General features: G+C 39.9%; 1 protein-coding gene across 4 annotated transcripts in view; it reads left to right on the forward strand.

Annotated features, from left to right (window-relative positions):
- Positions 1-14,288, forward strand: part of fam120b (family with sequence similarity 120B) — a 318,887-nt gene that overhangs the window by 267,390 nt on the left and 37,209 nt on the right. For 3 of the 4 annotated variants that reach the window (XM_051924265.1, XM_051924264.1, XM_051924263.1), the window contains exons 9-10: positions 7,698-7,755; positions 8,109-8,196. In XM_051924265.1, coding sequence (XP_051780225.1) covers positions 7,698-7,755; positions 8,109-8,181 — 131 coding nt within the window. In that variant the 3' untranslated portion in view covers positions 8,182-8,196. Of the gene's footprint in view, positions 1-7,697; positions 7,756-8,108; positions 8,197-14,288 lie in introns of those variants that run through there. The other variant, XM_051924266.1, reaches the window with a different exon arrangement.

Genomic DNA, 14,288 nt, shown 5'->3' on the forward strand with positions numbered 1-14,288 from the left:
TGCACATTTTCCCCATGGCTACATAATTTTTCCTGGTATTCTGGTTCTCCTTTCATATGTTCAGGTTAGGTTGATTTCCAGTTTCAGATTGATTTTTAGTGAGTGAGGGTATGGATATGTGAATGAGTGACTCTATAATGGAATTGCACCCAGATCATTATAACAAAATACAAATCACTTCTAAAATGTAGGTGACTTTACATCCTTTGAGGCATTCATTTTAAATATTAAAACAGATTCCAACACAATTATAGTGCTAGTCTACAGACCACCAGGACTGTACTCCTTGTTCTTAACTGGATTTAGCAACCGGTGGAGTGTCACAATACACTGTCAATGGTAAATTTAACTGCCAGTGTTTCCTTTTATTCTGTAGAATATTTTAGTTCCCTTAGAAAAAGCTTGCAACTGATATAGATAATGAGATGTCTGTCTTCCTTCTCCCCTTTTAATAATACTGCCCCCATACCTCTACCAGAAACATCCATCTGCATAACAAAAGGTGAAATAGTCAGGGCATGATAACACAGGACTTTCACAAAGAACATATTGAAATTTAGCAAAAGCAATTTCACAACTATCAGTCCATTTGACTTTGTTCGGCTCCATCTTGTACAAGAGGTTCATGAGTGATACAGCTAGTTCTGAAAATCTAGGAATGAACCTCCTGTACCATCTAACTAGGCCTAGGAAAAAATGGACTTGTCATTTTGTGGTTGATATTGATCTTGCTCGGATGGCTGCCACCTTAGCCACGTGTGGCTTGACCTGTCCACCCCCAATAGTGTATCCCAAATACTGGACCTCTGGCTGTGCCAACACACACTTGGTTGGATTAATCACCATCCCAGCTTGCCATAACCTGTTAAATATATCTTTTAAATGTGAAACATTATCAGACCAAGTATTACTATAAATGACAACATCCTCGATATAAGCTTTGGCATACAATTCTGCTCCATGCAAAAGTTAAGAAAAGCCTCTGAAAAGTAGCAGATGCACCATGCAGGCTAAAGGCATGACAGTAAAATGGTACAAACTCCTGGGATTTGTAAAGCATTAAGAAGTTTTGCCAGTATACTTGGCAGTATCCTTTGCACAGATCCAGGGTAATCAATTATTTCGCTGGACCATATTTTTCGATTAACTCATCAACTCGGGGCATAGAATAGGGGTCAGATGCAGAAATTCCATTCAATTTTGAGTAGACTGCACAGAAACACTCACCGGATGCTCTTTTTCTTCAGTAATTCTGGACATATATAACTGTAAATTCTCATTAATGTTCTCATGCCATTCTTTTAACAGGTTAACGTGAAAGATTTGATTATGCCTAGGTCTATCAGGTATATGAATTTCATTCATCCCCGGGCCTTTTTGAGAGACAATCTTGTGTGGTCCTTGCCATCTGGCTAATGAACTGTTAGTGAACTTGGGCAATAACAGCTAAACATTTTGCCCTGGTTGAAAAGATCGAGAGCGAGATGCTTTATCATACCAAGTCTTTTGGTGTACATGGGTCAACAACAAATTAGTTTGCACCATTGCAGATAATGATTTTAATTTGTCTCTCATTGTTATAACATAGGATAAAATGTTGGTAGGTTCTCCAGAACTACTGCCTTCCAAAGTCAGCTTTAGCACAGCTAACGGCCCTTGGACATTATGACCAAATAAGAATTCAAAGGGCACAAAACCGGTGCTGGCATTTGGTACTTCTCAGTAAGCAAAATGTAAATATGGTCACCGTTGATCCCGGTCTGTACCTTACTTGCAAGCAAATTTACGCAGCAATTTTTGCAGCGGTAAGAACTGCTGACTTGTAATCAAAAGGATGCGGGATCGATCCTAGGCAACTCGCAAATTTACCGTTTTGAGTAGTGAGCAATTTTTTTTTATACAATAAAAACATATATTTGATTTGCGTCTGTAACAGTTGATGTAAATTTATAGTACTTGTAAAAGTTAGCGTTTTTTTTTTTTTTTTTTCACTTTCATTCTCTTTTTATTCACCAGAATCAAACCGGCCACCTCTTGATTGCAAGACAGCGGCTCTTACTGCTGCACCATGGAAGCTGGCGTATTGCAGTTGCACATTTTTTGAAAGTGTTTATTTGATATTTGGACTTCAGGCTTCACACATTATACAGTTCATGACTACATTTTGTCATTTATTACTTCTTCTTTCGGCTACTCCCGTTAAGGGTTGCCACAGCGGATCATCTTCTTCCATATCTTTCTGTCCTCTGCATCTTGTTCTGTTACACCCATCTCCTGCATGTCCTCTTACCCCATCCATAAACCTTTGCTTAGGCCTTCCTCTTTTCCTGGCAGCTCTATCCTTAGCATCCTTCTCTCAATATACCCTGCATCTCTCCTCTGCATATATCCAAACCAACGCAATCTCGCCTCTCTGACTTTGTCTCCCAACCGTCCAACTTGAGCTGACCCTCTAATGTACTCATTTCTAATCCTATCCATCCTTGTCACACCCAATGCAAATCTTAGCATCTTTAACTCTGCCACCTCCAGCTCTGTCTAATGCTTTCTGGTCAGTGCCACCATCTCCAACCCATATAACATAGCTGGTCTCACTACCGTCCTGTAGACCTTCCCTTTCACTCTTGCTGTCACAAATTACTCTTGACACTCTTCTCTACCCATTCCACCCTGCCTGCACTCTTTTTCACTCTTCCACAAACCCCATTACTCTGTACTGTTGATCCCAAGTATTTAAACTCCTCCATCTTCGCCAACTCTGCTCCCTGCATCCTTACCATTCCACTGATCTCCGACTCATTTACACACATGTATTTCGTCATGTTCCTACTGACCTTCATTCCTGTCCTCTCTAGAGCATATCTCTACCTCTCCAGGGTCTCCTCAACCTGCTCACTCATATCGCTACAGATCACAATGTCATCAGCAAACGTCATAGTCCACGGGGACTCCTGTCTAATCTCGTCTGTCAACCTGTCCATCTCCATTGCAAATAAGAAAGGGCTCAGAGCCGATCCCTGATGTAATCCCACCTCCAACTTGAATGCATCAGTCACTCCTACCGCAGACCTCACCACTGTCACACTTCCTTCGTACATATTCTGTACAACTCTTACGTACTTCTCTGCCACTCCCGACTTCCTCATACAATACCACAGCTCTTCTCGAGGCACCCTGTAATATGCTTTCTCCAGGTCCACAAAGACGCAATGCAACTCCTTCTGGCCTTCTCTAAACTTCTCCATCAACATCCTCAGAGCAAACATTGCATCTGTGGTGCCTTTTCACCCTCCTTAGTGTCCAACCTCTCGTACAACTCATCATACGCCTTTTCTTTAGCATTCGCCACCTCTCTCTTCACCTTGTGCCTTATCTCCTTGTACTCTTTTCTACTTTCTGCATCTCTCTGACTATCCCACTTCTTCTTTGCAATCCCCTTCCTCTGTATACTCTCCTGTATTTCCTCATTCCACCACCAGGTTTCCTTTTCCTCCTTCCTTTTTCCAGATGTCATGCCAAGCACCCATCTTGCTGTCACCCTTACTACATCTGCTGTAGCTTCCCAGCTGTCTGGTAACTCTTCACTGCCACCCAGTGCCTGTCTCCCCTCCTCCCTAAACTCAACCTTGCAGTCGTCCTTTTTCAACTTCCACCATTTGATCCTTGACTTTGACCTCACTTTCTTACTCTTCTTGATCTCCAACGTCATCCTACAGACCACCATCCTATGCTGCTTAACTACACTTTCCCCTGCCACCACTTTGCAGCCTTCAATCTCCTTTAGATCAGCTCTTCTGCATAGGATGTAATCTACCTGTGTGCATCTTCCTCCACTCTTGTACGTAACCCTATGGTCCTCCCTCTTCTTAAAATACATATTCACTGCAGCTATGTCCATCCTTTTGACAAAATCCACTATCCTCTGACCTTCTTCATTCCTCTCCTTGACACCAAACCTACCCATCACCTCCTCATCTCCACTCTTCCCTTCACCAACATGCCCATTGAAATCCTCTCCAATCACCACTTTCTGTCCCTTGGGTACACTGTTCATCACTTCATCCAATTCACTCCGAAAATCTTCCTTCTCACCCATTGCACACCCAACTTGCAGTGCATATGCACTAACAACATTCATCATCACACCTCCAATTTCCAGCTTCATAATCATTACTCTGCCTGACACTCTTTTCACCTCCAAAACACTCTTGACATACTGTTCCTTCAGAACAACTCCTACCCCATTTCTCCTCCCATCCACACCATGATAGAACAATTTGAATCCACCTCCAATCCACCTGGCCTTACTCCCCTTCCATTAGTCTCTTGCATGCACAATATATCAACCTTCCTTCTCCTCATCATATATGCCAACTCTCTCCCCTTATCAGTCATACTGCCAACTTTCAAAGTTCCTACCCTCAGTTCCACTCTCTTTACTTTCCTCCTCTCCTCCCGCCTCTGGACATGTCTTCCCCCCTCTTCTTCTCCTTCTTCGTCTTCTTCTTCGGCCAACAGTAGCCCAATTACCACCAGCACCCTGTTGGCTAACAGAACTGAAGGCGGTCATTGTTAACCCGGGGCTCAACCGATCCAGTATGGAAATTTGTATTGTTGTCCGCATATTGACTTGGCAAAATTTTATACCGGATACCCTTCCTGATGTAACCCTGCCCATTTATCCGGGCTTGGGACTGGCACGAAGAAACACACTGGTTTGTGCATCCCCTGTGGCTGGGTTTAATTTTGTGATTTATTACTAAAACATGAAAAACATTTCTGTTTTAATGATGTGTTTACATAGATTGTTGTAGACACGGAACACACATGAAATACATGTGTTCCAAATAACGATCTATTATTTCCGTATACAGCTCTAGTCAAGTCACTCCAAGATAAACACTGAGCACTGAGATTCTTCTTTGCAAATTGAGCTGTGGTGATGGGTTGGGGGAAAGGACAGTAGGCTGCTTGTGTTGATCGACACATTTACAAGGCAAAACACAGAGGTGTGAAGAGATTTAAGGTGGGCCGGAATTATGAGTTTTTTCGTAGGCTTTGGTAATTCTAGTGTTAAGCAGACTTGAAGTTAAATTACACCTGATCAGCATTTTTTTCCCAGAGGAATCCGCACCCTAGAAAATAGCTGAACTAGGGCATTAGCAATTTGTGTAGACCTAACTTTAAGTGGAACAGCTTCAGGATATCATGTTGCGTAATCACATAAAACTAAGGTATACTTATGCCCATTCTTACTCATTGGCAATGGCCCCGGTATATCCATAGCTATCTTGGTAAATGGTTCTTCAATCACAGATAATGGTATAAGTGGGGCGCTATCTCATTTTTTCATAGAATCCAACTTCTGACATTCAGGGTACTTTCTACAATGATTCCATACATCCTGGCCAATAAAAATGCTCTAAAATTCTGTCTCTGGTTTTTGCCTGACCCAAGTGACCTGCCCAGGGCATGCCTAACTGGAAATCTTTTTCTCTGTAACTCAAAGGTAACACCAGCTGTTTACCATTTTCATCAGTATGGTATAAAATGCCTTTCTCTATTATAAAGGACTCACCACTGACATTTCTTCCCTGCCTGTCTGCCTTCTCAAAGCAAGGATGAAGAATGAGGTCCCCACGCTGCAAAGCACAAAATCCCCTACCACAAGAGTTTCTAGATCTAGAGCATCGACAGCTGGTGTAGTACCCTCACCCTGGTTAGGAGTTCCTAACATTTTTGCCTGTTTCCTTTGCCTCCAGGTCTTACAGCCAGTCATTTCCTTCATCTCTGCAAAAGGCAATTCATCCCAGCTCACCTGAGCCATGTTGGCTTCAGCAAAAGAATTTCCCTCGGGATAAATAAAGTTCTTATCTTATCTTCCTGCACTCTGGTTACTCTCCCAACCTCTTTCACCAGGTTCTGATGTAGCAAACTGTCAATGTTTGGTATGTCGAGCAGTAGGAGTACAATTTAAGGCAATTCCTCAACAATTCCAACCTGTAAGGTGTACAACTGACCACCTGTCTCCATCCCTACACTCACAAGAGGTTATGAGACCTTTTCACGATGGACACACCTCAATATAACAATCCTGCCCAAGTTAAGCAGTCTGTTATCAATGATATCCTTACATACTAAGGTCAGGGTGCTTCTGGTGTCAATTATAGCCTCTCGAAATTTTCCAGCTACTTTAACTGTTACTACCTTCTCTTTACTCTGAACTGGTGTCTTAGATGGGAGAGGATAAAGCACGTAAGAAAAGCTATTCTCAGTAGTTTTCTGGGTCTTTGGGCACTGTGTCCTCTTATGACCCTGTTGGTCACACCCATAACAAACCAAGACAGGAACCTCTGACCCCTGGCTCTCTACCAAACAGTGAGAACCATAACCATGCCCAGTCTTTGGCATACCTGGCTTCCCTGGAGTAGTCATTGTAGGCTTGGATTCCCTTGGCTTTTGCTGGGGAATGTTGTGTTGAGCATGTGCAGTCTTGTACACTTCAGCCAGTTCAGCTGCTTGTCTTGATGTCTTCGGCTGATTCTCCAGAATCCAGGTCCTCAACTCTTAGTGCACACCCTGTAAGAATTGCTCCAAGACAAGACAGTCAATCATTTCACATATTGCCGGGGATTATTTCTAAATTCTTACACAACAACAAAACATCAAATCCACAAACAAGTAAAGTAAAACTACTACCATCCCCACACAGTGATTGCTTTCCCCCTTTCTTGTTTTGTTACTCTTGACTGTTGTGAAATCAGTTGCTTGCCAACTTTTAGCCACATAAATGGAGTACACAGCCACGCGTGCACAGAATGAAAACTGCCCGTCAACTGACCACAAACACGGCTAGCCTGCTAAAGGCGGCCTAACAGTAAGCATCTTGTGGGGATTTTTTTTAACGTTCAGCACTGCACCTGTCGACTCTGGACTGCGTTTTATATATGTGGTTAAATACCAGTGGCTATTGGTGTTTCTGGCTCACTGTAATTGGCAAGGGACCCGGTGATGGTTCTACTATCGTCTCATTGAGAATTTATAATTCTTGGGTAGCACTATTCCTGTGAGTTGACGTAACTATTATGCTCCAAGAAAACTCACCAGGAGCTGTTATTTATAAGACAGTTAAAGAAGTTCCAGTGTACCACTGGAGAAGCAGTGGCCTTTTTCTGCAGGCCCGTTATTGAAAGTATTTGGTTTGACTGTCTTCTGAGGGGTGGTTTCAAACTCCCCACTGCTAATTTACTTAAATAGACTAAAACATAAAGTTGCTAAGGTGATAATTAGAATTATGATAATGTTGAACTTTTTCAAAGATTAAATAACAATAGTTATAAAGTGCTAGTTCACGTCTTTTTAAGGAATATTTTAGATTAAAAAAATCGGTATTTTTTTTAGTGTAAGCACAAAAACCCTGAAATTTATGAATTTAATTTTTAGCAACATTTAAGATACATCTTGGCACAACAGGAAGATGGTTTAGCACTGGTGTAACTCATATCCAGTAACAATGTTTTTTGTGATTCAGCAGTATTAATTTTTTACTCGGTGTTTAAAATTCATCACATTCAGGAATTGATGCCTTAGAATGTTTTATTCTTTCCTATCTAGAATGTGGAATATTTTATTGTGTGTTAAGTCATAACTGGTCATTTGTAGCATGTATATATTGTAATTTTATGATCTTTTATCAGGCAAATACAGTCCAGGATTTAGAGCCCAAAACAGAAAGAGATTCAGGCTTGCTCCTCGGTAAGTGATCAGTTCATTATAACAAGATTTACTTTTGATTTGAAATCTTATAAAGTATGTAAAAACAGGTATAATAGTTAGTATGTCACCTCAACATAGCTATTTAATTGCTTTTAACCTTGAGTTTCCGAAACTATTGTCAAAATAACTTATTATTTACGGCAGGGGTCCCCAACTCCAGTCCTGGAGGGCCGCAGTGGCTGCAGGTTTTCATTCTATCCCTTTTCTTAATTAGTGACCTGTTTTTGCTGCTAATTAACTTATTATGAAATAATTTTAATTGACTTGCTTTTGAAAATAATTTTAATTGATTTGCTCTTACTCTCCTTAATTGTTTCTTTTTTCTTAATTAGCAGCCAAACAATAATGAAATACAAAATGAGCCAAAGCAAGACCAGCAAACTGTGTCCATCATACAATATCTGAAATTAAAGAAAAATAAAGGTCTCAGGAATGTTAATCTACTCAGGTCCCCAAACCTTTTAACAGTGTCCTTAAAAAAGAGAAAATCGACAATTTTGGAAATGTGTGCTATTGCACAATGGGAGCAGCAATAAGGCATGGATTTAAAGAATGGATTTAATTAACAGCAAGAATCAGCGCCTAATTAAGCAACTGGTTGAAGTGAAATTTGTTGGAGTTTGAGGTCCTGACTAAGTTGGTCTTCTGCTCACTCACTACACATTTCATTTCTATTTGGGTGCCATTTAAGGAAAGACCTGAAGCAACTCAGAGGTACAATAAAGAAATTCAGGGGAACATATCTTAATAAAGGTCAATTAAAATGAATTCAAACAAAAGTTAATTATCAACAGAAACCGGTCACTAACTAAGAATAGGGTTAGAATGAAAACCTGTGGCCCTCCAGGACCAGAGTTGGGAACCCCTGATTTAGGGTGTAATTGTTTAGATATTCTATATTTGCTTTCCTCTTTGAGATCTAATATATTGTAACACTTCTGCATGATTTAATTTTAATTTCCTAGCCATGTTCCTTGTAATCGCTAAGTTATAATGAAATTTCATGAAAATAATCTATTCCTTTCATAATTTTCAAAATTGCTTTCTGATATCCTCAAAGTATTTTTCTTAGATTGAAACGACTGAATTCCATGTGTCTGCTGTAGTTCTGCTATGTCCCTTTTGTTTTTGACAAACCCTTGGCACAATACTTTTGTATAGCCTTACATACATGTGCATTACATAGTTGAAAACTAGTGTGCCTGTCTAGACCCTTGTTCTTTACAGTAGAACAATATATGATTTAACTTTTTTCTGTACTTTTTCTGTATTCTTCTAGCAGTCTTACTAACTGAATTTGACTTAAATATGTGAATTTGCCGATATGTGTGCTTGGTAAAATCACAACAAATGAACAAAGTTTGAATTCGGATTTGGGTGATTATGAGGCAAATCTGTAAATCTATACTAATAAAAGGCAAAGCCCTCACTGACTGACTGACTGACTCACTCACTCACTCACTCACTCACTCACTCACTCACCACTAATTCTCCAACTTCCCGTGTAGGTAGAAGGCTGAAATTTGGCAGGCTCATTCCTTACAGCTTACTTACAAAAGTTAGGCAGGTTTCATTTCGAAATTCTATGCGTAATGGTCATAACTGGAACCTGTTTTTTGTCCATATACTCTAATGGAGGAGGTGGAGTCACGTATCGCGTCATCACGCCTCCTACGTAATCACGTGAACTGAAAACAAGGAAGAGATTTACAGCACGAGTCAAACGCGGGAACGAAGGTAAATGACGTTAATTGTTGAGTGTCTTTTAATACTGTGTAAGCATACATATTAACACATGTGCAATTAAACGTGTGCATTTACGGGGTGATTTCTCAGGCTTAAAAGCTCGCCTTTTATTAAAAAGGTAAATGCAAACTGTTTTCAGTCTGAAGGGCACAAACCACGTTAGATTTCAGCCGTTAAACGCGCAAAAATGTCGGTACACCAGATAAATAAGCGCAACATATTATCAGTTGTATGCTTACCATACATATAGAAATGTGTTAATCGTTAATTAATAGTATGGGATGGTGTTTTTCGAATCGCGCCTTGATTTAAACGATTGCATGTCTTGGTGGGTTTGCGTAGCTTATTGTAAATATCTTTACACCTCTTTTTAAGACTTAAACTGACTGAAACGGGCTTTCACAAAAAAACTTAGGGCTTTGCTACAGGATACACCCTCCACAAGTTAAGGAAGTAAAAATAAAGGTATATATTTGTTTTATCTATCTATCTATCTATCTATCTATCTATTTAAACATTTTAAGTTCATATGCATAGCCCCATTTGGCTGTTTTAGTTTTTTTTTTTTTTTTCTTCAGTAATATTTAATCTCCTTAAAGAAAAACAACATATGTATTTTACTTTTTTTGTATCTCTTTAGTAATATTTTAGTGTAAAAGGATAACCAGTATTTAAACCTTTTATGTTACTTTATAAAGTTATTTTACACAATGTTGAAAAATTAATAAGAAAGCTACATATTTTGGCAGCTGCTGCTTTAATTTTCAATGAAATGAAAAAAGCTCTCCAAGAGAAAACCTCAATGAAGAAGAAACAGTTTGCACTATCTAAAAAGGAGAAACCCTCATTTATAAAGGTTTGCTGCAGATGACTTAGCTGAAAATAAATGAATAGTTCCTATGTGTATAATACATATTTATCTATTTGACTTATGCCTTTATTCCAGCAACTTGCAACATCTGAGGTACAATTTGTTACTTTTGTTTTTTGCAGCACAGGCAGGTGAAGTGACTTCCTCAGTGTCACACAGTGGTGTCAGTACCAGGATTTGAACTGACAAGCTCCGGGTTTGCTGAAATATTACTGAAGAAAGAAAAAAAACGAAAACGGGCAAATGGGGCTATGCATACAAATGTCCCCTCCATCCATTATCCAACCCGCTATATCCTAAATACAGGAGCCAATCACTGCCAACACAGGGCACAAGGCAGGAAACAAACCCCGGGCAAGGTGCCAGCCCACCGCAGGGCGCATACACCCACACACACCCACACACCACGGACAATTTAGAATCGCCAATGCACCTAACCTGCATGTCTTTGGACTGTGGGAGGAAACCAGAGTACCCGGAGGAAACTCAGACAGACACGGGGAGAACATTTAAACTCCATGCAGGGAAGCGAACCCGGGTCTCCTAACTGGCACCTTTCACTGCGCCACCATACCGCCCGCATGCAAACATAAAAGGTTTAAATAAAACAGAAATATATACCTTTATTTTTACTTCCTTAACTTGTGGAGGGTGTATCCTGTAGCAAAGCCCTAACTTTTTTCATGAAAGCCCCTTTCAGTCAATAAGCCTTAAAAACAGGTGTAAAGCTAAACTTGCAGCACCGCTATTCAATTACACTTGCCTAACGCCTCTCCTAAGGGGAAATACTGTGGGATCTGGGCATCCGTCAAAGCACCAATCACAGGCCCGATTAGAAAGAGGGAAGCTGTGATTTGTCGTCTCCCTCCCATGTAACAATCACAGCCCGTGTTACAACGCACTATGTGTGTGTGTGTGTATGTATGTGTGTATATGTATGTATGTATATATATAATATATATATATTTATATATATATATAATGTGTGGATGTGTATATGTAGATATGTGTATATGTATATATATGTTTACATAACCTCTTTAACACACTACTTCTCTGCTGCGAAGTGCGGGTATTTTGCTAGTAGTCATTAAACCACAGTCTCCATATAAACAAAAAGTGAACCTTTGCTTACATAAAATATACTGTCAGCATGGCACTGCCAGATCTAAACACTAGCATGGCAAATTGCTTGCATACTAAAGTGACTATAGCTGCAGATGAAAGTCCCATTTTACTTATGGTGCCAAGCAGAGTAGCGTTGAGGTGCAACAGTCTATTAGCCAGCGAAAGCGCTGTGAAGAAGCTGTCTGTTGTTACGGTTCTGCCTTTGTCCAGGAACGGCTCCAGAAGCTTTAAGACCACAGACCTTGGGTTGTAACTCAAAACACAGCTCGCAACAAACACATGCCAAATGTCTTTAATCGCATCAAACCTGTAGTTTTTCACACGTTCTGCACGGGTGTCTTTGTTGTCAAATCGCAAATGCCGCATGATAGTTTAATTGCGGTCATGGGACATCACTGCTGTTTTGAATAGAATGGAGATAAACGCCATCAACTCTCAGAGAGAGAGTGAGGCAAGTTCATTGTACAACGTGAATATCACTGACAGAGTAAAACTGAATAATAATAATAATAAAAAAAAAAAAAAACGCTAACTTTTACAAGTAGCCAAATTTACACCGGGTGTTAGAGACTCAAATGAAATGTATGTTTTTATTATGTTATAGTAATAATAATAGCAGCTCACTACTCAAAATGTGGAGCACTTGGTCTTGAACCCAAAACCTTTTGGTTAGAAGGCAGCAGTTCTTACCTCTGCACCATCCAAGAATACATATCAACTTTTTGTTGATTGACATTTGAGCTTGGGTTTTTAACTCATTGACAGTAACATGTAAATTGAATGATTTTTTTTTTTTTTTTTACTTTGGTTATGTTCTTGAATAAAAGCACTTGTGTTTATTTGATATTTTCACTGACGTCTTTACACGTTATACACTTCACGTCATTATTAGTATAACATGGAAAAAGTTAATGCTTTTAGGTATATGTTCAGCATTTATTGCCTTGCATTTCCTTTCATCCTACGCTTACACAAATCGCTGTAGACACGGAACATACATGATATGTATGTATTCCAAATAACGATATTTTATTTACCCTATACAATTCACTTCACATGAAGATAAACACACTTGAGCTGGGAGAACTTTTTGCCCAAGTTGAGCTCTGTTGGTGGGGGAATGAATAGCCGGCTGCTTGTGGTGATCGACACATTTGAATTTAAGGTGGCCTGGGATTACAAGTTTTTTTTCGTAGGCTTCAGGGATTCCAGTGTTAAGGAATTGTGCTCTATCTGCTCTTTTGCAAGTTCTATCCACTGTTAGGATTTTAGCCAGAGAAGCTTTTCATCATGATCTTACTGACTGATCGGATATTTCTCAGTGATCACTGAGTCATGCCATGCCAGCTTTATAGGATGGTTTTATCCGCTTGTCATTCAGATATATAAGATTTCCTTATGCTGTTGTTGAACTGGTAAACATCAAAGCACAATTCAGAACAACATTCGGTTTTCCAAATGTAATCTGAGCAGTCAACTGCACTCACATTGCTACTGCAATGGCGGCAGACAAATTACATCAGCCAGGGATGAATCAGCAGAAGAATTAGCTGGCGTTACATCATATATAGCTGGAGAACCTATAAAAATGGCAGCTCTGCACAGTTGTAGGTGCTTTTTCCATCTAGTGCGGCAAAAGGCAAGCAGTCCTTTTAAGTATAAAGAGCACATAATCAATCCATTATGGCATTTGGTGCTGATGCTACCCTATAAAGGCACCTTCAGAGAATGAATTTGCTTATGTAAATAGAAAGCATTTCCACTCTATTAATGTGCTGCTCTGTAGTGCATAGAACATGTGTCACATTGTTCAAGCATGTAGCATGCTGCATATATAATGTAGCACACAATCATGGCTTACCTGTACCTGAAGTATGATGAACCTGACTCTGACCCACCAAATGATCACTCAAATTGGACAGCGTTACAACTTCGTTTGAATGTAATTAGAATAATGTAAAAACAGGTAATCAGATACAGCATTTATTTTTTAACCAGTTCATTTAATTTGTGGTCCGTATCACACAGTGCAGCCCTTATATTCCTTAATTCATTGGCCACGTCTCTTACAGCATCTACTATTGCATTTTGTGACTCAAAACAGCGTCCATCTGCATGCAGCCAAATGGTCTCTCGGCAGTTTCTGAGGCAGAGGTGTTTGTGCAGCCAGCACCCGAAGACGGGCTCGGCAGAGCAGCACCATCATTTTATCGGCACGGAGGTCAGCTTTTTTAATACCATCTGAAACAGAATAAACAAATGGTGGTCTGCGACTGGCCTTTTCACTTCAACTGTGATTTCTGTCCACTTCTTTTTTTATTTCAGGTACTTTCTGAACTTGAACTTTCAAGTGTCTCTGCCACGCTTTTGTTGCTTACACCACTGCTTAAGCCAACAAATAGAACGTTTTTCCTTGCCTCCACTTCGCATTCACTGGAATTCTTTTTTTTTTTCATGTGCTTTTGCCATTGTCTTTTAACCAAACACTGAATGGAAGGTGCTGTATTGATTTGTATATTAAAATATGTAAAATCCTGGGTGGAGTTGGGGTGGGGCGGCTGGCACGTGCATTACATTTCACACTGACCAGGATTTATGTGGCGGAAGTGTGTGGAAGTTGGCTTAATGCACGGTTTTGTGCATCTGAATTTTTTTCTATTTTTGTTTGTACACCATGATTTAATGTGAATTCTACACACAGCTTTATACATGAGACCCCTGGTGGTGTATTTAGTCTGAACCAGAGATGGGAACAAGTCAGTGGATT

Source organism: Erpetoichthys calabaricus, chromosome 3, assembly GCF_900747795.2.
Source record: "Erpetoichthys calabaricus chromosome 3, fErpCal1.3, whole genome shotgun sequence".
NCBI classification, from domain to species: Eukaryota; Metazoa; Chordata; class Cladistia; order Polypteriformes; family Polypteridae; genus Erpetoichthys; species Erpetoichthys calabaricus.